General features: G+C 27.5%; 2 protein-coding genes across 5 annotated transcripts in view; both read left to right on the top strand.

Moving 5' to 3' along the window:
- LOC107442210 (cell adhesion molecule 2) overlaps nt 1-27,106 on the top strand; it is a 277,323-nt gene that overhangs the window by 62,907 nt on the left and 187,310 nt on the right. For all 4 annotated transcript variants that reach the window (XM_016055710.3, XM_016055726.3, XM_071187557.1 and 1 more), the window contains exon 2: nt 6,032-6,121. The gene's annotated coding sequence lies outside the window, so the exon portion shown is untranslated. The remainder of the gene's footprint in view (nt 1-6,031; nt 6,122-27,106) is intronic.
- On the top strand, nt 11,283-11,675 carry LOC107442684 (uncharacterized). The gene has a single exon (XM_016056309.2). It carries the CDS (start codon nt 11,283-11,285, stop codon nt 11,673-11,675), a length of 393 nt encoding a protein of 130 aa, XP_015911795.2.

The following is a 27,106-nucleotide window of genomic DNA, read 5'->3' as shown; positions in this document are numbered from 1 at the left end:
AAGTAAAAATTACAGCGTTATTTGGTGTTCATAGTGCCAGAAGATAAATTTTACTGTAATCAGGTAGTTTTGAGCATAATTTTTCGTCCTTGCACTCTTAGTACATTTTCAGTGCCCTTTGCTAAAACTAAATTTTTAAAAAAATATATTTTTAATTGCTTTATTAACGTTTTACATTTTGATCAAACATGAACTACAAATTTTACTATGCATAAACGTCTTAAACTATTAGCGTATCGCTATTTGATTGGAAGAAGCAGAAATTGAAGTATTTTAAACAAATCATAATTACTTTAGGTGTTAGAAAATGAATTCATATCATCATTAACACTAGATATTCTTTGAGAAATATTCAAGATTTTCGCAGAATTGAAATAAAACTAACAGCCTAACGGTTTAACGAAATTAAACAAATAAGGAATGAAATAAAACAAAAAGAGTGTTTCTTAAATTCAAAATAATAAAAAAAAAATTCTAAAAAAATGCATATAAATCATCCTTCAAAGAATAAATAAATACATTGTCGCAGAAGACCAGTAAGTTAGTTCATATCCAATAATTAATTATAGTACAGCTCATAAATTTTCTAAATTGTACGTTAGGAGGAAAAACGTTGCTATTTTCCTCAGTTTAAAAGAAAAACACTTCTCTTTTTTCACATGTTCAACCTCCTTAATACTTCGTGGTTTTTCTGTGGAAAAAGTTTTATTAGAACAATGCTTTTCAAAATTATTTTACTTATTTACTAGATCAAAAACTTTGCAAAAGGTGCTAGTAGAGTTTTCTTTTAAACATTGCTATATAGCTCTAAGCATTCTAGGTTGAAAACTAAAGAAAATATTCGAATGCTCGGAACTATATGTTTTTGATATGTTTAATTCTGCATGAAACATTGCGTGCATAAAATATTGTTTTTGCTTAAAAGATCACATAAATGCATTCTAGATTAAACTTGTAACCTCAGCCAAGATGGTAAATATTTTCGCTTTTCTTCCAAATATTTATTTAAATTATTGATATTTATTTTATTTCCTATTCCAACATTTCGATTTAATTGAAAAAAGCAATTATTCTTATAAGAATAGCCCGATCTCCTTCTAAATACATTAGGTTCATTTGCTTGAAATGCTTGACAATCAAATCAGCATTAGGTTAATGCATCTTGTACTTAAAGAATACAATCTTATCTACTTTTCTCGAGTTCTCCTAATGAAAATGATTCTAATTCGTTTATATAAGTACCTGATCCTTAAGAAGACACTAAACACATTTAATTTAGATTTACTTTAACGGTTCACAAAAGAACACAAATTTAATGTCGTCGTTTCTTTTCCGAATTTTTAACCCCCATTAATGTAAAGAAAAAGTGTTTTTAAGCTTAAGAATATATTTTAAATCTGAAATAACAATATTATCTAAAAACAAGAATAATGCAATGCTTGGTTTTTAAAAAAAATCCAAATGGTGGAAATAAAACGAAAAGAAATGAACTAGACCTAAGGTATATTGAATAAAAATCATAATTTCTTACTTGAATTATGAAAATACAGAATTTCTGCACTTGTTTAAAATATCTTTGTTCATAACAAGAATTCTGTTAAAATTCGGATAATAAAATTAGGATTCCGATTTTCGATAATATTAAGAAAAGAAAAAGGACTATTCCTTTAAAAATATCATTATTGTTTGAAAATAAGCGGAAAAAAATGAACTAGACCTGAGGTACATTGAATTAAAATCACTATTTCTGTATTAAAATATGAAAACATAGGATTTCTGAATTTGTTTGTATTAAGTTTCGGATGGAAAAGTTAGGATTCAGATTTTGAATTATATTAGGAAAGAAAATTAATACTATTTATTTAAAAATATCACCGTTCTTTCAAAAGTTTAATGAATTAAAATCATATTTTTTAACTTAAAGTAAAACAACACAAAATTTTCACACTTGTCCAAATATATATATATATATATATAGAGAGAGAGAGAGGGAGAGTATATATATNGCTAGATGGAAATTTTTTTTATTTTCTACTTAAAATTTCATTGTTTTGTTTTGAGGTATCTGCATTAGATAATTTAATAATAAGTAACTATATCATTATCATTTATCGAAATTTGTTCAGTATATAGTCATAATCGAAACGTAATAATGATTTGTACATAGTGATCAGAACAAAGTGGTGATAGTCGTGAAAAAATTTAACAAAACATGAAAAGTCATTTTCGATAAAGATTATTTATTTTCAAATTTTGAAATAATGGGACAAAATGAATGTACATAAGCTTAATTTTTTCCGTCTTGTCATGACAGTTAAAAGCATTAGCCAAAAATGGAGCAATTGATATGGATGGAGCAGCTAGGGTAATTATAAATATAACTTGTTTAAAAAGAATAAACAAAGTTATAAATAAATTAAACTAAATGTATGAAAAATATTGCAACAAGGCAAATATTATCATTTTTATAAACTACAATTTTATTTTCTCTAATATAAAATGATCTCAATCTATCCAATCCTTAAAATCCTAATAATAATAATTTGGAATTGAAATATTCAGAAAAAATTTCTACATTATATATTGGATCTCTAATGTTATGTAGTTATGTAGTAAAGTTATGTTTGTTTGCATGAGGTAACTTGAAAGCAAATATTTCATTAATAAATAAATTTATCACTCAAAATCAATAATAAAATAGGGTTTTATAGTATGTGATAAAATTTGGTATATTTGACTAAATTTGATAATTTTCATCATACCTTACCGCATGGCATAAAACCCTTTATTCGTTTAAATTTTCTTTTCAGATTTGTGCTCTTTACTAAATATGTGATAATAAGAGCTAAAATTTTTAAATTCGAATTTTCAGTGAACCATTACCATAGGAATGGAAAAATTATCCAAATGAATGGTTTAAGTACTGTATATGTTGATTTTTGCTTCCATAATTATGACGTTTTTCTTCCACCTGAAATATAAGATAATTCCATTAGAATTTCTTTCTCTGCGTACTGATCTAGCGTAATTTTAGTTTGTTTAGGGCATGGTTATTATATGCTAATTGTATTATGCTCTTAACAATATTTCTCTTTTAGTTATATCTAACTATGTAATAAGTTGCTGTTGTATTTATCGAAATTTCTTTTTATTCATTGGAAACTATCTACCCTAGTCTGCCATGGTCTTTAATTTAAAAAAAAGAAAGAATTGAAATCTAAAAATTCTAAATATGTTGCATTATCTATCATTTCTGTAATCCACCGCAATTTTACTGCACTTGAGACAAAATTATATTTTTGTTTCCCCATATTCATATCCGTATCTATAATAATTTTTATTGGCAGTATTTTTATTTTCTTTATCAGCTAACGATCTTAATCTATTGAGATGCTAAACTGCAAAAAAATAATAAATAAAAATAGAAATTTTCAGTTGAGTCTGTTACATTATCTACGAAATCTCTAAAGTAGTATAATACATCAAGCACTCTAAGTACTTTTTTTGTCCATTCATATCTTAACACAAAACTTAGATACATTGTTGACTCTGGATATTATTCCCAAAAGTCCCATCAAATATTAGCGTGAGCTGAGAATAGGAATTGCTTCCGTGTTTAAATTGAGATAGCTATAGAGAGTGAAAGCAGTAAAGGGGTGAAGGGACACTCTTCCATTACCCACACGAGGTATTTATAACTGGAAATCACTTCCCCAGATGATGTCCAATAGCTTGGTTATCCTCATTGAATATTCTATGCCTCTTAACTGGCAGGGCTGGGGCATCAAACTTTCTTCGAGAAAATTATTGCGTAGATAATAGCTTGATGGATACATATTCCGTGCCGTCGAATTTCGAGAAGCAAAGAATAGTAGGGGTAATGCCATGGAAAAATTCGAATAATCAAATGCGAGAAAAAATCTTTGAAGCCTTAAGTTAAAACCATGAAATGATGAGTTTAAAACCGCCAAATTGTTGACTTGGGGTATTAAGGTTGGATTTTGGTAAAGGTGATATAAAAGAATTGTTATATGAAACACCATTTAACCTCTTGGTGCATATTTTATGATCCCTTATGACTTTGACGATAAATGTTTATTAATACTTTCTTGATAAAATAAGCTTGATTTAAATTAGTTAGAAGTTTCTTAAAATATGCTCGAAAGTATGGTTTCAATAATTTAGTCTTCGATTTGTCGAAATTGAAACTAGTGATTTGAAGAAATATATTATATGCATATTAGGATAGTCAAAAATTTGGAATCAAAACTATTGCGTTATATTAAAAAATTGTTTGATATATTGAAAGTTTAAATTAAATAACTAATTAAGTTTTTTCCGATTGTCCAAGTACATATAGATATGATAGGCCTTGTATATGTGTGTAAGTGTGTGTTTGGCCAAGTACATATAGATACTTACGGCACTAAAAATATTCAATGAACTGTTCGTGGCTATCAGTGTGATTTCACTTTATTTTTCTACATTTAAAATAAAAAATAAGTAAATAAGAATATTTATATTTGTACCAGTTAAAAGGGGAGGTAAAGCATCTTATAAGGATTGAAAATTATACAGTAACCCATTGCCGGAAATGTCATCATACGCCCCTGCTAGCAGTTTGTCATTACGGACTTGCTGTTTGCCCATTTGAATTGCTATATTTGTTTATTATAATTGTTTTAATTTCATGCTTTCTAATAATTATTGCCAAAAATTATTTTTATATGGGCTCAGAATAAGTTATGGATTTGGTAACTAAATTGGCAAGCTCTGCAAGTTAGTTATCAAAACAAAAAAATATGCAAAAATGGTTAAATTTTGGCCAATTTGAAATTTTGGACACTAATTATTATTGAACTGAAATGCATCGACACATGTTTAATATCATTTATACATTACAAAATATAAGTGTTCTTCTAAAGTGAAACAACTAACATAAGTTTTTAAAAAAATTAAATGACTTTCTTTAACAGAAAACTATTATAAAAATTGGAACATGGATCTACAAATTAGTATCAGGATTAATAACTATGTTTCGATACTTGGGAGCAATTTAATTTTATTCTAAGTGCTTTATAAGAAGAGCTTCATCTTGAAATTTAAAAGATTGAGAATTTAAATCACGTATAAATATTGTTGAAATGTGGTCGATTCAAAAATTTTAATATATTTTTTTTTTATAAAAACGTTTAATTATTTTTTGTAATTTATCAAGAATTTTTTTTTAAAATTTTTTAAAAAAAAACTTTATTCTTTAAAAACACATTTCAAAAACATTAAAAAAAATTTAAACGAGCAGAAATGCAAATTCAAGTTTATTTTTTCAATGAATTTTAAAGAATTATTTTTTAAAAATTAAGTTATTTAAAAATAATTTTTCATTCGCTTTTAAAGGTATATTTTATCTATAGGGGAACAAACAATAACATATTTCAACAGCACTAAATTCTATTGACGATAATAATATTCGATTGTGGAATAATCTCTTATTATGAAAATAATTTCAAAATTCTAATGACCATTATGATAACGAAAGCAAAACAAATTAATAAACAAAATAGCTAATTAGACCATTATACCTCAACATGCAAATTCTGGTTTTCAATTCATCAAAAAGATCTTTTTTCTTTTCAATGTTTTTATAAAGGAACAAGTTTTAAGAATATTCTTATCTAAAAAGAAAATATCGTTTAGACATTGTTTTCTTTTTTCACAAGAGATATGTTTGACATGCGGTTAGTTAATGATTCGCCCCTTTCTTTTTAGTTCTTTACAAACACAAACCAAAGTGTTTTCTGATTCAGCAATAACCACTAGCTATTATTCACCCTCGCTGAAGCAATAGGCACACTGAAGATAAAATTAAAGAAATAAAAAATGTCATTAATTTTTTATCATGAACCAATTGTTTTCGATGTCGAAATTAAAAATTCAATTGATGGGAAAAGAGGGTTAAAACATAAGGTTTTTTTTTCCTTCATTCTTCATTTTAAATCGACTAATTGGTGTAATTATCTTTTTTTTTCAGGCGTGTACACGAAGAAGTTTTCTACATCTTCAGATGTTAAATTCTTTTCCTGAAAGAATTTTGAAGTAACGTAAAGGTGCAGAGCTTTTTGTAAGTCAATTAAATTTTTACTTTCTTTCTGTTTTTAAGGAATAGAAAGGTAAATCTTCGACTTGTGCTTTTGCAATTGAATTGCAGAGTATTAGAGAAATAGGAAATGTTTATCTTGTAAGTTATTTTTTGTTTGGTGTTTTTTCATGCTCAGAACTTTAATGTTTCCAAAAAAATACTTATTTTCAATTTCCAGACTTTTTTTAAAATCTTTTTTAAGTAAAATAAATTTTAACATAAAAACATCTATGAATAAACTACAATATTACTAAATTTGTAACAATTGTTTTAAATGCAATAAAAAAACCAGGCATTCCAAAAACTTGTATTCTAAATCGAAAAAAAGAAACATTTCTTCCTAATTTAAAGCCTTGTTCTCTTATAAACACCAATAAATATATGACTAGATTGTTTTTAATATTTTTCTTAATTTTTTTAATATTGTTTTTATTATTTGTATTAATTTCTTATTAATATTTTTAATATTATTATTAGTTTGTAACATTTATTTTTTAACATGAAAAAATTTTAAGTTTTCACAACATTATAAATATTTGGCGTAAAGCAGCTAAACATATTAAGGCAAATTATTTTTAGTTTAGTGAATTTAAATTAAAAGTATTTTGCTAGGGTAATAAATAATCTTAAAAGCTAACAGTTTTTTTCTGCATTAATTATCTACATGGTTATTTTTATATGTTATTTGTTTTAATTTTTTGTGGTGTCACTTAATTAAGCAAAAGAATGCTTCGGCGGCAATTTGACACGTTATTTTGAAGAAACTTAAAACTGTATTGTGTGCCTCAGGCTGATCATTAAAATTTTGTCAAACCAAAATAAATTAGCTCTATTTGTGCCTTAGAAAAACTACGTTATGAAAGATATTGAAAAAAAAGCTATATTTCGATGATTGTGCTTAGAAATTTATTTTTTTACAAAGCGTATGTTTAATCTATCTCTTGAATCGTATTAAAATAAACATTTTAATCAAGTGACTTAATTTCAATTTATCAAGTTTTTGCTAAACATTTTTATTTATTTGCTTTAATCAATATTATATCTAAGGAGCATGCTTTTTAAAAAGCTTAAAGGGCAGATATCTAATGTGTAATTTCCCGATGATGACGAATTCATTTAAATTAAGATTGTTCCTGGCATTTAAATCAGGATCGTTACTGGTAATAGAACTACACTTTTTAAAATATGTATTCTAATAAGGAAATCAATTAGTCATTGATTTATCGCCAAATTACCAATAAATATTCTTATTTAAGTAAAGATTTAGTTTATGTATATGTGTTTTTTAATGACACTTAGCCAGCCATTGACCTTGCAAATTATGTCAGGAATGTGCGCCTTTGGTTTGTCAAGATAGCACCGCAAGTGTAAAAGTACGTCTTGACTTAGATCTCCACGGATAGATGGCAGCATCTCTCATTCTTGACGCCAATTTCTCAATTTAGAGATAGAAAAGGAAGAAAATTTTCTTCAGTTCCCTGTACCCGTGGTACTGCTGAGCAACAAACAATGGGACTTTTGATTCCACAGATTTAATGAGCACGTATATCGTGTGTATGCCGGTAGTTCTTAACGAAATCGATAATCAACCCCCGGCCCCGCTGAATCTGAGCCCGACACTCTAACCAATGAGCAACTACGGCCCTGTATAGATGTTATCATAAATAACCAATATCGTTTCCGAGAAAACCTGAAGTGTTAACTAGCATTGATAATTTTGCGTTTTTACTTTTCATTTTGAGATCTTACAGCGAAAATAGTGGATCATGGATCAAGATTAAAACAGTGGTGAAAATCAACAAATCTTTGAATGAGGGAAGAAATAGGTCAACAAATGAACGAATTCAAAAATAAATAACTTTTAATTAACACATGGAGGAATTGCATTGTCAAAAATTAAAAAAAGAGGTTTAAAAATTACTTACTGGACTGATAAAAAAGCGAGAAAATCATAAATGGGTCAATTAACCAGATAATGAAAAAATCTCTGAAAAACAAACGGATCAGTGATTCTTTAACTGACTGATTCGATTGTTTATGAGCTGTTTCATTGAGTTGTTGACCCTCACTGATTAAATTTTTCGTTTAATCAACAATTCACCTTTCATTTATTTACTGATATTATATATTTACTGATATCATTTATTTCATTGATTTCTTGATTCATCAATTAGTTCATTCATTGAGTCACTGAATTATTCATCGATTCGCTTATTCGTTTTTTCTACATATAAAAGTCCATTTTTTGTGCAGTTTGGTAACATAAGAGTAGGAAGACTTTCTCTTTGAGAAAAAAGTGCCCTTGTAATAACGTAACAGATGCAGCTTATAAAGATTAAGATTCAGCCATCTCATACGAATAAATGAAGAGAAACTAATGCTGCAATAATTGAACACCAAGTATATCGTATTTCACAAAGCGTTTGAGATATTTTTTAATATTTAATAAATTACTCGGACACTACATTGATAGAGCTCATTAAAAGATTTTAAACATTTAGAATTATTTTTGAAAAATCGAATTTTAAAATTACGATTGACATCTCCGGAACTATTCGACGGATTTCCCTCAGAGTTTTTGTATTTTGGTGTATGAAATTACATTCCTTAAAAAGATGTAAAATATTGTATACTTTACAATTCAAACTTTTTTCGACAATTATTAGACAAAATAATAAAAACTAGCAGATTTTTATAAAAAGTTAATTTTTGCATCGAACTATTCATAAATAAATAATTTTATAAATGTGTGCAAAAGTGTTTAAATTCACTTAAAAAGTTCACGAAATATGAAAGAATACGCAAAAATAAAATTAAAATAAAATTAAATCAACATTAAAGGGATAAAACTTCGGATCACTCTTCTGAAAAAACTACTCGTACTAGGACCCTATATCCCAGATTTTGGCTACCCCTTTTATTCCGGGGATCAGGATTTCGAATCCATCAAAAAAAAGTATTTTTTATTCAGATAAATAATTTTTTGTGTATGACTTCGCAACTCAAAATATCGTCTGCACTAATAGTACGTAATCTTCGTACCATAAAGATTGAACATTAATTAGCATTTTTGAGGGTGTATCTTCGTACTATGAAGATCGAATCCTAAAATGTGACGATCCGATCATATGATCAAAAGTTGTCCAGCGTGGTCCGTTAATTTATTTACTTATTTTCTGCACTATATAGTTAAAAAAATAAAAAGAGTGTGAAATATTATTTGACAGTCATTATTATATATTTTGAAGAAATAGGAAATATTCCATGATAATAATATCAGATATATAAAATGCATTAAGTTTTAGTTACTTGTAGAAACGTGATCAAGATATTTTACTGTTTTTTTTTATTTAATAAAAAATAAATGTACAGTAATCATTCGAGGTGGTTTGTTTACTTAAGTACAATCATTAGAATAATTTCACATTCCATGTAAATGTGAAATGAAATATATATTTATTTGTTTCTTTAAGAATTTCAAGCTGCAACAAAAATGGAAAAGTAACATTTGTGAGAAATGTGCAGAACTGGCAAGCCCGGAATGAATGAAATCATTTCATTTATAAATTACCATTAACGTTTAGGGGCTACAAATGTGGAGATCGTTTTATTTTGGGATTTTTTATTGCTCTTCTTTTATATTTTCTTTTAATTCCTCTTAATATAAAATGGATAAATAGATAAAAAAATCATTTTTTACCATAAGAAATCATACCTGAAGAAAGAAACAAAATTTTTATTTGTTTAGTAGAGAAATTTTAGGAGAATGCCCTTAATGGTATTCATTTAGAAATATATATATATTACCTTAGAAAACAAATATTAGCGTTTTATGAACTTATTGAAACCTTTTGTAACGTTTTAAATATAAAAAATCAATTTTAAAATCAATTTTGCGATGCTGTTGTGTACTAATTAACTATGATACATCTTAAAACTGATTTAGAAATTTCATAAGATCTAGTAACATGCCATTCCCGTCAACTCGCAATAAGAGTTTTATGATAAGTATTAAGATTATGTCAATTTCATTTCCCTTATGAAAATCAGTATTTAATAATTTAAAGAGACTTATATCCTGTTGTGATATTCATAGACTGCTTTACTTTTCTCATATGACACAGAAAATAAATCTACTTTAGAAGGAATTAAAATTGCGCTTACAAGCTTTAGAGTCTTTAGATTACGCTTACTTATTTTACGCATCAGGAAAGATATTTTCGTAACGGCAATATGTCAAATGGCATTTCAAATTACACTGGATCTAAATACTTACTCATTCGGCGTAAAATGTTCCAAAAGTTTAGTGATATAAACAGTATAGTTTACATTGTTTCGATAATGTGATTGTCATGAGTTTTGAAGTTTTGTCTTTTTATTGACTAGATATAAAGTGGTTTGTTGGAAAGACCAAATAAAAGTAGTAAATTAAGGACTATATATATAATGATAAAAATTGTGGTGCTCTTTTCAAATTTGCTGTAATCTTAGTAATAAGTTTATTTTAACACCTCATGGTGGTTGCAGAAAATTTTCACTTCATTAATTTCATGTTATTGTTAAATATAAAACTGTATTTTTTACCTATGATAAAAATTTTATTTTTTATAAATAATATTGAATTATTTGATTGTAAGTTTCGATTAAATTTTGAGAAAATAAATTTAACAGAATCTGTCACACCTGTTCTTACCTTCGAAAGAAGGAATTCAAGTTAGAACTCGTCCTTAGTATCAAACAAAGGAATAGCTTTATAAGTTTAGAGTTGCTTGCAATTCAACAGGGAGGAGTAAACATATGGATTTACTAGATTTTTTAATGATTTTAACTAATGTAGCGTTTTGTTTGTTTATTTTCAGTTCAATAACATTCAGTGAAAGTTTAGTAAATTGCATTTTTTTTCTAATCTGCGTAATTAATTACAACTCCGAATGCATATGCGTTAAAACTGTTTTGAAAAGTTTTAAATTAAAGTGCTTAAAACGCACAATACTACACAGTCCAGTCACATTAATGTGACCATCACCTACTTTCGACGTCATCGTGAAATAACCAATCACAGAGTGCATGTGGCAGCACATTACAGTGTAGTGTATATATTGGATGTCCTAGGGCATCGAAAAGCATTTCAGTCGTTGGCGCAATGCAGAAACGTAGCGATTTATCCGACGTCCAAAAGGGCATGATTATTGGCTTTCGGACCAAGGGTGGAAGCATTTCGGAAACGACTGATTTTGTGAACTGTTCGCGTGCCGCCGTGGTAAAAGTATACCGTGCATGGCAAAATGGCACTATACAAAACAAGTGGCGTGGCACATGTGGTGCACCACGGGCCAAAGATGGCACAGGCGAACGAAAGCTACGGAGATGCGTTCAGACGAATAGACGTGCAACTGTTGAGCAACTGACCGCCCAGATGAACCAAGGGGCTACCAAGAGTGTATCCTCAACAACTGTTCAGCGAACGTTGCTGCGCATGGGCCTCCGCAGCAGACGCCTGGTTAATGCACCTATGCTGACTGCTGTTCATCGGTGACGAAGGCTGGAATTTGCACGCCAGTACCGCAACTAGACGTCCACAGAGTGGCAACAGGTGGCTTTTTCCGATGAATCACATTTTATGCTCCATGGGACAGATGGACGTTGGCGTATACGGCGTGAAACGTCTGAAAGCAACACCCTGCAACAATTGCCGGAAAGCTGCAGGCTGGAAGAGGGAGCGTTATGGTTTGGGGAATGTTTTCCTGGCATTCACTGGGTGCACTCATCATTGTGGAAGGCACGATGGATCAGTACAAGTACGTATCTGTCCATGCGGACCATGTCCACCCCTACATGCAAATGATTTTTCCTCAGAATGATGGCATCTACCACCAGGACAATGCGAGGTGTCATACAGCTCGCAGTGCATGTGCGTGGTTCGAAGAGCACCAGGATGAATTTACCGTACTCCCCTGGCCGGCAAACTCACCGGATTTAAACCCAATCGAGAATCTGTGGGACCACCTCGATCGGGTTGTTCGTGCCATGGATCCTCAACCGCGTAATCTAGCGCAGCTGGCCACGGCACTGGAGTCGGCATGGCTCAACATCCCAGTGAACACCTTCAGAAACCTAATTGACTCTCTTCCTGCACGTCTCGTAGCGGTTCGCTCTGCCAAAGGTGGTTTTTCTGGATTTTGACAGGTGGTCACATTAATGTGACTGGACTGTGTATTTGGTTTAGTTTTGAGCAAATCGCATATTTTTATTTAACAGACAAGTTCTTAGTAATATATAAATCATCAAAACTGCGGCAAAAAATAAAAAGTTTATTTAGATATTCATAACACACATATTTTTACATATGCCTTTGCTTATTCAGTGCTTCTCTTTGTAATAAATTTGCTATAGACACGTTGTTAAAAACATTCTCTAAACAAGCTTTGATCACATAGATTCTTTTGAATAAAAAGACAATTATCCAATTTCGGAACGACAGATTACTGACGCTACAAAACTGCTTGCTTATATTTAGAAAAAAAATCCAGAAAAATTCAGTTGTTTACTTTTTACTGAGTTGTTTAATATACAAGATATTTTTGAAAATGAATTCCCTTTCCAATTTTAGAAAAACAGTATTTCCTTATTCAAGTAAAAAGTGTATTTGTGGATTAAATACGTAACTACATAAATATATCTGTACTTAAATTCGAATACAGTGTCTTTTGAGTAAATACATTAGCACCATTTTAAGCTAATAGTATTAGAGATTTTAAATATGTAATATCTCTCAATAAATATCTCTCTCTAAATCATTAAGAATCTAATGATTCATGAATAAAATGGCTGATTTACTTCCAAATTATTTAGTTTTGCTTTTAAATTGAGGAATTCAAATTAGAGCTCACCCATAGTAAATTGCAAACAAAAGGAGAATTCCAACAGTTTAGAGTTGTTTGCAATTTAATAGGGAATGGAGTTACTATATTGAGTTGCTAGAATAATGTAATAGAATAGTGTATTTAGAATTTGAATGAACGAATGGCTGATTTAATATGTGTTGTTTGCCACTGAAAAGGGAATGCCTAAGGGTTGGATCTGTTGCTACGTCTTTGCATCTCAAATTCAGTAAAACATAGATGTAACACTTTCTAGAACATATTTAGTAAAGTTGAACGTTATCATGTGAGGATTTAAATAATATTATTTTAATAACTATTTTTTTTAACAAAATGGTTCAGAAAGAAAATGTTTTTTAACCGTATATACTGTTTCATATTTTGAGTACGAAATTAAAATTCGAAAACGAAAACTCCACACAGACATTTGAAGCCTTCTTACGCGAGGCCAAAGTAATTTAGACTTTTAAATTATCTTCAATAATTTTATTATCAAAGAATCACTAATTTTTGCTATTTTCAAAAAAAGTATTACTTGTTAAAGTTAAAATTTTTGAAATAAAATATTTTTTTTCTTTTTTTTATAATCATTTGAAATTAAATTTCGCATGTAGAGAATTTTTTTTAAGATTATAATAATTATCACTTCAAAAATTTGTTTTAAATTAATTCTTTAAAAAATAGATATTAGAGTCTTAAAATAAAAAAAAAATGAAAACTGTTGTATAGGAAAACAACTTTCGTTAATATTTCAGTGAAGAATTCTTTTCTTCACAAAATTGATCAAAAATGCGTCAAAATAACTCTGAAACAAATAATAGTAGAATTAAAAAACCTATGTACTCAAAATTGAAACAGCATATACTCATTTTTGAGTGAGATGCAGTCCCAAAACTGAAGTAAAGAGAGGAATGTGTGAGAGAGATGTTCGTTGGTTGCCGGCAGGATTCAAACCAAGGACAACCAGGTTCGTAGTAGGATGCTCAAACAGCTGTAACTGTACCCCCCAGTCTATGGAGAAACTTTTTATGGTAGAAACTTTATATAGTTTACTTCAAATTTCTGTGCTTTAAGAGGTTGGAATTCGGAAAATATAGTCAGGAGATCGGAATTTTAATTTTCCTTTTTGATTATTTTGCTATATCTTAAAAACCTTTAAGCAAATGAAATGTATGTCATGTTGTGACATTGCAGTGGCCACTATATAAAGCTTCCTATTTTTCCCTGTACTAGGGTGTGCAACTATAGTGGTTAGAGCATCCTACTACAAATTCGGAGTTGCTTTGGTTCGGCATATACATGTAACTCTTGCACATTACCCTTCTCACATCCCTTACTGATACTATGCATTTTACTCAAACATGAGTAAATGCTATTTAAACTTTGAATACAAGGGGTTTTCAAATTCGACTGTTAATTGTTCCGGAGTTATTATGAAATACTTTTGCTCAATTTTGAGAAACCCTTTTTCATTAACACCTATGCTTCTTTTTGCTAATATTCATTCTTCTTGTCGTTTTGTATTTTTTAATTAATTAATGTAGATTTAATCAAATTCCTTCACCCAGAACTTTCACAAATAGATAATTAAAAATTAAGCAAATATAAGTCACCAAACATTCGCCAACTGTCACAGAATGCCGCATTTTTAAATACCGAACGATTTTGATGCGAAGAACACATATAGGGGTGGGAATCAATTTTTGTTAATTTCGATCAATTGGCTCCAAACACTCATCAATTGGCACAGAATGTCGAGTTTTTAAATATCGAATGATTTGGACGCAAAGAATGCATACATGGATAGGAATCGATTTCTGTTTATTTCGATCAATTTTTACCTTATTAATTTTGCTATAATTTTTCCATAAAATTGCAATTATTACTAGGTGGGGTAAAAAAAGAATTGTTCTTAAAAATTACTTTAAGTATACTTCAGGCAATTTTGATAATTAATGTTACGAAATCTTGTGCAATTTATAAACTTTTAAAAATATTTTTTTAATTCCAAAATTAGCTTTATGTTGCTTTTATTTTATTTTAATAAATAGAACTAATGAATAATGTGAGAGCGAATACTTTTTCTTTGCAAATAAAAAATTTAAATAATATTTTGACAAAGATTTATAATTTGTAGCTAAAGATATTCTTTTAGTGTGATGTAGAAGTTAAAGAAAATTTATGCATTTTAATCAAACAAAACTTGACAAGTTGAATAAAATTTAAAAGAAAAAAAAAAAAAAAAAAACTAAAGTTACTTTTTTTATTATTGTATTTCTCTTTATTCGTTATTTTTTAACCCTTTATTGTTAAGTAAGATTCAATGACAAATTGGGTAAACAAATTGTTGTTTAAAATATAAATTAATTAATTATGTCAGTCATCCGATTGCGCGGATTTAAATTATATTTTCAATGTGTCTTACGTAGCAACTTTTTTTATCTCTAATTTAACAAAACCTCAGTAACTTTTTTCTCTTTTTTCGTTGCTTATTTTCGAATCAGGAGTTGTAACATTTGAAGAAATTTGGAGTATGATAAATAATAAAGGCGGTATAAATTGCTTATTAATTTATTTCTTTTAATAATTGACGACAAGTTAATTACTTCGATTGTTTATTGTGTGCATTTAAACATCATCATGATCTTACATCCTACTAAGCAATTTTGTTACTCAATTTTTGCAAAACCTCAGTAACTACACTACTTAATAATAATGAAAGAGATACTCTTAGTTCTTGAAATTTTTTATTTACTAATTTAATTTGAATTCCTCAAGAAACACTCAGAGGACTATTTTGTAAATTTAGAAGTATTTGGTTAATGTGATATTTCAAACATAAAGTTTAAGGCATTCCGAAGTTTTAGAGACAGACAATGAGTTAAGAAAGAAAACAAGTATTTTTGAAAACCCTTAGGCCAGAAAATCAAGCAATAAGCTTGTAACTTGTATCGATTGTTATTATTTGCAATAACTGCATGAAATTTTGTTAATCTAGCTTATATATTTATGAAGATATGGCATTTTTAATATTAAAAAAAAATTGTGTTATGTTTTTTTCTTTTGCTATAACTTTAATAAATAATAAATACAATTAAGCAAAATTTTCGGAGCAATTTGAAATTTATTACAAAATTATTGTTTTAAATTTTGAAAAAAAAATGCTAAAAAGTTGGCGAGATAAAATAATATTTAAAGCAGTTCTTTTGTACTGCACATGCCGGAAAAAATGTAAAATTATTTCTTCATAATTTTGTATTGAATTTTATTTAGTGACTAATGGAAAATAACTGATTTAAATACCTTTAAAACGTAAAACATTTTAGGCAATTTCCTAACTACTTTTTATACTTTTTAAGAATAAGCTCAAAATAATCGGGAGATTTTTTGCAAATTTTATTACGTAGTATTGCAAATTACACTGCCCTATAAAGACTGGTCAGCAAGAACAATATTAAATACAAGGAAGCAAAATTAACTTGAACAAAATTTAAAAAAAGAAAAAAAAAACGAAAGTGACTTTTTTATTATTGTATTTCCTTTTATTCATTACTTTTCAACCCTTTATTGTTTCATGAGTTTCGAAGAAATTTTTTATATTCCGAATAATATTAAGAGTATTATTTGTATATATTTTTTTACTTGATGAAGGAATAATTATTTAGATCGTTGATGATTATGTACATTTAGAAAATATCAACATGATCTAACAAAGCAATTTTTTATTTCCCATTTAGTAAAAACTGTGTATTTCTTTAATTTTTTTCGTTAAAGTAGGTCAAAAGAGAGATGAAGAGAAACTTATTTTATTTTAAATTTTATATGCATATCTCTTAATTATTTCTATATATACATTGCAATTTAGTGATAAATACATTGCTAGGTTGTAATAACTGTAGTAAACAATTCTTGATACATTAAAATTATAACTATTTAAATGCTTCTGAAAATTACATTGTTGGAAAAATAAAAATAGAACATTGTTTTGGTAATAAAAAATATTTTAAGCCTTACTTTGAAGACCTCTTTTTCTTTCTCTATTTACAACATGTGATGGTAACTAAACGACACGAAAAAGTTCGTGTGGTTGAGTTACAGTTAGTTGTCACGCAGACCATTCACAAGGTTATTTTATATTTTTCCCTTAGAATTAGAAATGTGAGATATCTTGTGAGTCGTTCAAATTCATTCTCATTTATTATATTTTTAAACAGATTAACTCATTTAACATAATTTTGCACTAAAATTTTGAACATATTATAATTTGAAAAGTCACGGTGGCAACAAATATTTATGGTATAAAATAAAGCATTTACAATTTTATTGTTTAAAATTATTTATTTTTTTAATAAAAGTTGATAGTTTTTTTTTCGTTTTTTTTTTTTGAAAATTAGAAAAATATTTTATTTAAAAGAAAAAGTAATGAAATAAAAAAAGAGATTTAAAATTCTAAATAATATAAATATTTACCGATATTGGTCTGCACATTTTTAAGATACGATTGTTCTAAAATATTAATTCAAATATGATAAAAGTAGAAATGTCTTAATGATTTATAAATGAAAACAGACAAAAATTAAAAAACGAAATTTAAAAGTAACTGAAAATAAACTGTAGTCATTTGTAACTAATCGCTTCTAGAAGTGACACTAAAAAAACTGAAACGCCAACAGCAAACACCGTCTTTATACATAGAGTCCTGACGTCACTACCTGAGATCTACTGAATAAATTTACCAAGTTTGTGTCATGGTATTGAAGCGATAGAGGACATTTTTTTATTTTTAGCTTTTATCTGGTTTGGAAAAACCCTATTCTGATAACATTTAAATTTGGATTTTGAAATTATTCGATTTAGCATAGCCTTATGTTACTCGAATAACTTTTAACTGTAGTTTTATAGAATCAACAGCTCTCAATTATTTTTTATTATACTATTTAATGAATGAAATATTATGAGTTGCATTAATTAATAAGCGAAAAAACGTAGGTTATTTTTTTATTTTACAGATAATTTGTTTTTTTAAAAACGCAAATGTAAAATTTTTGCGCTTCATGATTTATAAATGAATCCAATTTAGCAAAATAAGTCGAATTTAAGACTTAAGTCATGAAACATACGGAAAAAAAATTCTGGTAAAATTACCGTAATGTATGGTAATGATATTTCTGGTAAAAAAACATAATTCTGGTAAACCAAAACATACGGTATTCAAGCAATTCATTTTTTGACTGTTTCGTTCAGATGAAATCGGTTTGCCGGAAATGCTGGTTTTCGAAATTATAGTTCCTATTACCTCACGTCTAGTAACAAATATAAATACACCGAATACAGTATTATTTTTGGCGATATAATTTGTATTTATTAAACTCATACTTCCTATTATCATTTTCAGATATTATTTCAATTCCATTAACAATTTAACGAGATTTCTCCAATAATGGAAGACATACTTTTCAAAATAAGAGCAATTAATAGATATTAAATTTTTTTATTTTCTTCGACATGTTTTTTTCTTTTTATCATCCTTTTCAAAAGATACACTATGATGAAAACAAATTACAGTACTGTATGGTTAAGATATTTTTGGTCAAAAAAACAGATTTCTGGTAAACTAAATCCAACATATAAGGTATTTAAACCATTTATGTGGTACTTTTCTGTTCATTTGGTAATAATTCACCGGAAATTCTGCACTTCAAAGCTATAGTTCTTATCACCACAAATTTAGTGAAAAATATAAAACTGAAAAATAAATTTTACCAAATAAATGACGCTTTATGACGCTTAATTTTGCCGAATAAATGACGTTTTAATTTTCCTGAATAAATGACGCTCTAAGGACAAAACTACCATAATTTACCCATCCCATTTAACAAATTTTATCTGCCTTTATCGCGAACACCACACACGTCTGTCACTACATGTCAAGTATTACCAGGACTAATTGGATGAGAAATTTTAGAATTCCCCACCTTTCACGCGAAGTTAACTAAGCTGCGTAAAAATAAGAAAATTACGTGTAAATTTCCTAAGCTTTGAATATTTACAAACAGTTTAGCAGCAAACATGCAAAGAACACGCAACGCTACTTATGCTTTTCAGTAAACGTGTAATGAAAGACCCATGGTGCTACTTACAATTGTATGATTACTAAAAATATATGTCTTCTTTGATTAATTTAATACATTAACGCTAATTCAAAGAGAGCTGTATCAGTTACTAGAACTTTTTACTGAATCACAGTTTCCTAGAAAGTTTCTAGTAGTAATTTTTTTTACGTAAATCATCATCAAAAATTAAATATATTTAACTATAAGAAAAAAAGAAACTTTTAAACTTTTATGATCTGGATTTAGTAAGATTTGAAAAATAATGGTATTTTGCATTAGAAAACAGATTGATTATGTAGATGATTAAACTAAGCAAAATTTATTTATTGTCAAAATTTAAATGTGTTGAAGCGTTTTAATACTTAATCAGTTTTAGCTAGAGGATCTGATTAAAATGGTTGAAAGAAAAAAAAGATTTTAAATTTTTTGCATCCTAAAAAGTATATAAGAAATAAAATTAAATTTGAAATTAAATTAATTGGTCCTTAATTTAAAAGGCGTTGAATAAAGTGCTGCACACGTTCAAAATTCCTAAAAAATTTTATTAAATTATTGTATTTTCTCACGCGCAATATTCTAGAAATAATTTCTAGAATATTGCGATTATTTAAATCTAGATATATATCAATATTCTAGATTTAAATTATTCCTTTACTAAAAGGATTTCTTCTTTTTTATAAAAAAAATGTGACAAGTGTTTAAAGGTTAGCTAAACCTATATTCTTAAATCATTGGATTAAGTTCTAAGGATTCTTGATTTAAAAATTACATTCTTATTAAAAAAATTTTGCCTACTTCATTCATTGACATTTTGCAAAATGGAAGTTGCACGTCAAAGTATAAACATACTATCTGATTAAAAATTACTTTATAAAGCATTTAATTTCATAAAAATCTGATCGCTTAGAGGATTTGATGCAACCATCATTTCGAAGTTTAAATGAAACAAACAAATTTATTTAAAAAAGAATAATTTTATAAATTGAGAGACCTTTTATAAAAAAAAATCTACCTTAATACCTACCTAAAATTAAAATAAAATCTATCTTTTTTGAACAAATGCAATGTATATTTTTCTCTATTTTCTAATATAATTATTTCAAAATAAAATCAGCATGCTTTCTTAAGCTTATGTAGGTGTTTATATAGAGTTTCAAATAATCGCGTCAAAGAAAAAAGCATTTTTTGTAATATAAAATTCTATTTTAAAATATTCAAACATTTTATTTTATAAACCATTTTATTTCGTAAAGGTATGATAATTTATACGATTATAAAGAGATTTTAAAGAGGTTAAAATGAAACAAGCAAATGTATTTTAATTGAGAATAATTTTGTGAATTGTGAGATATGTAATAAAAAGTAATAAAATCGTCCTTATATAATGGAAAAAAAGTGCTTGAACAAATGCACTTTATGACTATACGTTTCTCTTCTATCTCGAATAATTATTCTAAAACAAAATCATCATACTTTCTTAAATTTATGTAGATACTTATAGTGTGTTTCAAACAATGGCGTCGAAGAAAAATTTTTTTTTCGTAATATAAAATTCCATTTAAAAATATAATCTTATTACTTAACTTGAACTTGGAAAATACTTATTTTTGTATTAGTCTAAGACGGGGATGGCGAACCAATGGCACGCGTGCCATTTATGACACGCGACACAATATTTTGGGCACTCCACCGATCACAATTGTTGTTACACTATGAATTGTTATTACACAAATGTTATTACACTATGAAGCATATGTAACAATTAAATTAAAATTCACAAAAAACAAACAAAATAATAAACAATTATTAATAAAAAAATTAAAAATTAATACTAAAAAAACAATTAATAACCGTAAAAAACAAGCTAACAATAAATAACTAGCAAAAAAAATCAACAGCCCTGCTTAAACAAACATCTTACAACCTAATATAAGTTATTGGTCATCTAATCTGCAACAACAGAAGTCACACTGATGTTACTTTAAGTTGAATTACTTGTATAACTGAGACATTGCAAAATGTATTTTTTTTCAATGTAAATAAAGAGTTTTGAGTTGATAGTATTTAATATTATTATTTTCCCAATAATCACGAAGTTAATTATTTGACGGCACGTTCATGACCTCATTAAGCAATTTTTTAGAGAAAATGGCACGTTGGTGTATAAAGGTTCACCACCCCTGGTCTAAGACATACTATTATTTTACTGAAACGTCTAAATTCCTTGAGATAATATTAAAACAGCATTAAAATGATTTACTCAGCAAATAATTTTACTTATTTTGTTCTAATAACCAAGTATATTTTTTCATCAAGACTAATCATGAACTTTTAAATTTTGAAATAAAATATATTTATACCCCTCATTAGCTATAATGAGCGAAATATTCCTGTTTGCCCAACACGCCTATAAAAAAAAATTATAGTCGTGTAAAGATTCAAGGAATTTAATTTTGAGCTCCTTGTTAAGCCGTTAATGACATCGTTATTCTTAAAAATATTATTCTTGTCTACTTTATTTTAAAAGAGTTTATTAAAATTAATGGAAAAGCTATTTTGGAAGAAATATTTATCGAAGACGAGATTTTCCAGCATTGCAAATTGCTAACAATGGTTTCATTTCAGTTCGTCCAATTCACATATCTCTAAATGTAAAGTATTATGAAACTAACAGTACTGTTATATTTTGCACTAATTAGTTAAATATAATTTAGATTATGGAATTACAAATAACGCAAGTTAATACATTAGTTATGCAAGTTTATTGTTATTTTAATAATTTTATAATTCTGATTTCGCGGAAATGTTTTTAAGTATATTTTTATTTTTTATGTCGGTAACTTTGGAATTTGGTGCTTTTATTATTTTTTTGATTTTTGCATTTAAGTTTTCAATATATATTTAAATTGCTTATAAAATAGATAATTTCTGTAAGAATCACAAATGTCAAGGAAATGTTTGCTACATTCATAGATTTTTACGAAAATACCATAGAAGGATTACAAATTTTAAGAGAATTTCTCACAAAAAAGAATAAATTTGCGTATTGATTGGGGAGAATTGTTTAAATATTTAAAGGCTTCAATAAAAATTTAAAGCTTTCAACAATAAAAAATACGAAAAATGATTGTTTGGAATATTTGATAAATTTTCATGGAAAAGCGTTCTTATATTTCTTAGAATCGTTTAATTCATTTTTAAGTAGTAATTTCTGTAGGAATTTTGAATGTCTAGGAAATTTTCACAACAATCAAAGAGTTTTAAGAAAATGCTTTATAAGAGTTACAAATGCTAAGAGAATTTCTTACAAAAAAAAATTAGATTATTCCACAAGTGCTTGTAAATTGTATCCTTCCACATGTATGAGTAATATGATAAAATAATATAAATTTTGCATCAAAATAATTATAAAATGTTTTGTGCATCATTATTTTTTTAATTTCATTTTTGTTGCTTATTATAATTAATTCATTAGCATAAGTTCTATAAATAAAAATGTATTATACTATTATCTCGAAAATGAAGTACAACAATCTAATCGATGATAAATTATCTATGAAAATTAAAAGAAAAGCTGAACTCTACTTTTTTTCATTTGTCTGTTTTAACAAAAGATGCAAAAATTTAAAATGACTCATTGTAGTAGCTTATTAAATGAATGACTTGCGTCTTCCAACATGCTTGAGTACTTTACAACGGATATATAAATTAATTATGCATTAGAAAATTTTGAAGCCTATATCAAAATTAGAAATTCAGTTCAAATTTTATAATTTTTTTATTAAAAATTTTATTTAAATTCTTTTCATATTCTATTTATATTACTTACTATAGCTATTTCATTTCACAAAAGTAATATTAATAAAAATGCAGTTAAGTTTCATTAAAAAAGTAAGAACAACTATTTGATCTATGATAAATTATTTACAAAGATAAAAAGAAAATCTGTAGTCTACTTTTCTTATTTATCTGTTTTAACAAAAGATACAAAATTTTAAAATGACTCATTCTAATAGCTTATTTAGCAAACAACTTGCATCTTCCCACACGTTTGAGTAATATGCAAGAAAAATATAAATTATGCATTAGCACAATTATAAAACGTTTTTACCATCAGAAATCTTATTTACGTTGTGAAAGGAAACAGATACATATCAGAGGTTTAATTAAGCAAAATGAAAAATGGTTGATCCGATTATTTCAAAAAAATAATTAATTATCTTACGTCTTTAAGCGTAAGGACAATTAATTTCCGCTTCTTAAATTTGAAAAAGATTAGTATTGGAGTAGAATATAAGTTGATTTTTTACATATTTGCAAGAGAAAATCTTTAACTGTCTCATAAATTTTTACAAGAATTAGTTTACTTGATGTGCCATAAATGTGTCAAGTAAGGTAGGCTTAGTAAAATTTATCATGCTTACAGTGTTTAAAAAGCGAATTTATTTATTGTAATTAAACTAGGCTTTTTAACAGTTTTACAATAATGTTCTAATACAATTTGCTTGTTAGGAAATTTCTAGCAATATTTATGCAAAGCGTCTGTGATAGATATGAAATTCAATCTATTACTTAGTCTCTAATTTAATAAAACTATAAAATTAAAAGCAATTTTTATGGTTTTTCATGCTTTTATTGAGTTTTTTTTTTAGTTTTGGTTTAAAAAACAATTGTTCCCTGTTCACCTAGAACTGATAATTGAGGTAAACGTAAATGTTTGCTGCTTTTGGCCATCATTACATACATCGGCCGATTTCTCATTGAGTCGGTGGTTCTTTACCTACTTAACCGTTGGATAGTTGAGGGCTGCTTGTCGTAAATTTGGCGTCAATCTACCAAAATATATTGCCAAGTATCCACGGGCACTGTTTACTTTCGCTATCAGTTCTCGCTGTGCATATTATAGAATTCTTATCAAGCATTTTTTTTCATTTGATACATATTTTTACTCTATACTAATAATTAACAATAAAATTTGCGTTTTATTTATTTTAAGTTAAAAAATGATATCTAGATCTGGGGGAATTTAACCATTTTTGAGCGTTTTAGTTTGAATATATAAATAAAAAATTCAAGATTATATTAAATAATACAGTCTAAAATGAACGTGTAAATTATATTTTGACAAGTTGCCTTAAGAAGATGTTCCTTGAACATCTTTAGATTAACCCTTGTTCATATTTACACATGAAACTACAGAAAAGTTTGCTAAAGGAAGAGAAAAGGTAAATTTGATTTATTTTTTATGCTAAGCACAAAAGTTTCAGAGTACTAGATAAAAAGTAATAAGAATAAAGTTAAAAAAGAAATGCCACTTATTATTCCCATATTTCCACTTTCTGAGACAAATACTTGTCTTTTTTCTTAAAATCTGTGATTTTTAATGTAGTTGTTAACCACTTTTTCATTTGAAAGTTTTATGTTTCTCCAATTTGAGCTCTTAATAGAAATTTAATGCACCACATAAAAAATGGTCATTGCTATATGCGGCTAGCTTTAACATTCTTGATGCAGTCAACCAATGTTCTAGATTTCATATTTAGATCTGGATTGAGTTCATTGAGCAGCTGTATCTAACATTTTAAACCGATTGCATGTTCGTATGACCATGTCTTGCTTTTCTTTGATAATCACATACATTTAAAACTCTTTTTTGTTTTGGAACATACGTGTTATTATATATTGGGCACAGCTACAATGTAAGACTGAACAAATAAATATTTGCACAATTGTAAAATATAAGTGTCATAATGATGTGATTGAGCCAAATGTTCATTTGGTTCAAATTTGAATTCAGTAATAATGTGGTAAAGTTAATTTTACCTTCGCATATTTTATATCTATTTAACATGTTTTTAATTTTTAATTCTTTCATTTTTGTCCTCTTTACCGGTGTCTCAAAAATATGATTTTGATGATGTAAATGTTTTCAGGGTAATTCTTTTTAAAGAAAGTAATTAAAAAATTTTTTATTCACTAATAGTCAGAAAAGTTTGATTTTAGATGTCATCTTTGCACATGGAATTTCAGTTTTTAAATACTCTTTATTTATTTCTGTACTGTCAAATATTTTGCTCTAAAAAAGACACCTCCAGAAAAGGCCACCTCTATGTAGCGACCTCCTCTATTACGACCACTTTTGGGGACGGGATTTTTTACGAAAACTTTGTATTGAAGAAAATCTTTAGGAGAGATTATTAAAACCCCTCCAAGCTTCCAGGCAAACATCTTCACTAAATGCTAACAAAAATATATACAATACAAATATGTAGGTTAAAATATATTCAATATATTTTTACGAGATTCTCATTCAGAAAGCTCGCTTTAACGATCTCTGAAAGAAATCTACAACCTCATGTTGCATTCAGAGTTCACTAAGGACGATGCTATCAATGATTTGTTTGAGTTTAAAGTTAAATTAGAAAAAAATTATTTTAGAAAAAAAAAATCGCAAACAAACAAACCTCCTCTCATTTTGTTAAAAGTAACTAGTTTTTATGATCTAAAAATAAATGCAAACTTGAGCAAAAAAACATAATTGTTAATTTAATTAAAATAGTTCTATCATTCATAATTGGTAAATATGCTTTTTTTCATAATTATATCTGTAGGGATCATTTTTATTGACTCTAAATTTTATTCATCAATCTAGTTTTCATGATGCCAACATAAATGGCGTGTCCGCACCAAGGACATGACACTGAATAAAATTAAAATCGTTTGCAAGAAATCATGTGCTTTTGATAGTATTTTTAAGTCAATGGAGGTAACCCCTAAAAACGACCAACCTTCATTAACGACCATTCTATTGTGGAAAAGAGAGTGGTCGCTCCTGAGAGGTTTCGCAGTATTTTGTAATCCTAAAAGAATAAATAAATATCTAATTTTCAACGTATTCTGTAACATATACACTTAAAATGTCTATTGGGCAGGCACGTGAAATTTCATAATTTTGACACGTATCATATTTTTTTAATTAATTAAGCGTCGTTTTCAATTTATCCAACCCGTCAAACAAACACTCTCGAGTCATATTGAATACTTAAAAAAAATAACACACAACTTTTATTTTGATACCCTTCTTTTCCTTTTATTACTTTTAAGGATACAGAACTATGCGCAACAAAAATTACGTAAATTAAATACATGTAATGTATATTTATTTCCCATATGTATTAGACACATAATCTCATCCAGATAGATATCTAAAAAGTAAAAAATCTAGTGGTTTATGTTATAGTCCTGATACGAAGACATTGTAAAGAGAAGAAAACTCTTTTAGTTGGAGAAAATTTAGTTTTACAAGTTGGGTTGTTACAATACAATTCAAAAACCAGACAGGAAAGCTCATTAGGAATTCTTATCTTTTCTATGCATAAGAAAGGAAGACAAAAACTTTTTTTTTCAAGTGAGTGGTAAGATGTTGACCTTACCTGACATAGTAGGTGTGGCATTTCAGGGCTAGATGTATAGCCACTGGTTTTGGCACTTCTCCAATCTCAGCAGCAATTCTAAAAGTAGTTTAAGACAAATATCAAACCTAATGCTGAAACGGTAAAAAAACGTACTAGATTAATAAAAAATATTCAAATAATTACGCATGAAATATAAGATTAAGCAATGTTTCTGTACTTATTTTAATAAGAAAAAGTATAATAGGATAAAAAAATCAATAAACAATTTTTCTCACAGTTAAGAATTTCAATACCATTTTTTTATAGTTTCTTGACTGTTTTGATTGAAAATGGTAAAATAAAAATTTAATAAATTTAATACATTTTTATTTAAAAAAAATTTTCGAATAATTTCAAACAGTGTGTGAAAAAATGTTGCAAAATGAGCATATTCAAAAACTCCTTCTCTTCGTTCTTAATCAAAGTTATAAGGTCGAAAAAGCTGCTCGTGACATTTTTGCTGTTTATGCGAAGAGTGTCATTGCTGAAAAAACCATGCGTAAATATATATATATATAT

This window comes from Parasteatoda tepidariorum, chromosome X1 (assembly GCF_043381705.1).
Source record: "Parasteatoda tepidariorum isolate YZ-2023 chromosome X1, CAS_Ptep_4.0, whole genome shotgun sequence".
NCBI classification, from domain to species: Eukaryota; Metazoa; Arthropoda; class Arachnida; order Araneae; family Theridiidae; genus Parasteatoda; species Parasteatoda tepidariorum.
Note: the sequence above shows the minus strand (reverse complement) of the source record. Positions and strands in the feature narration are given on the sequence as shown.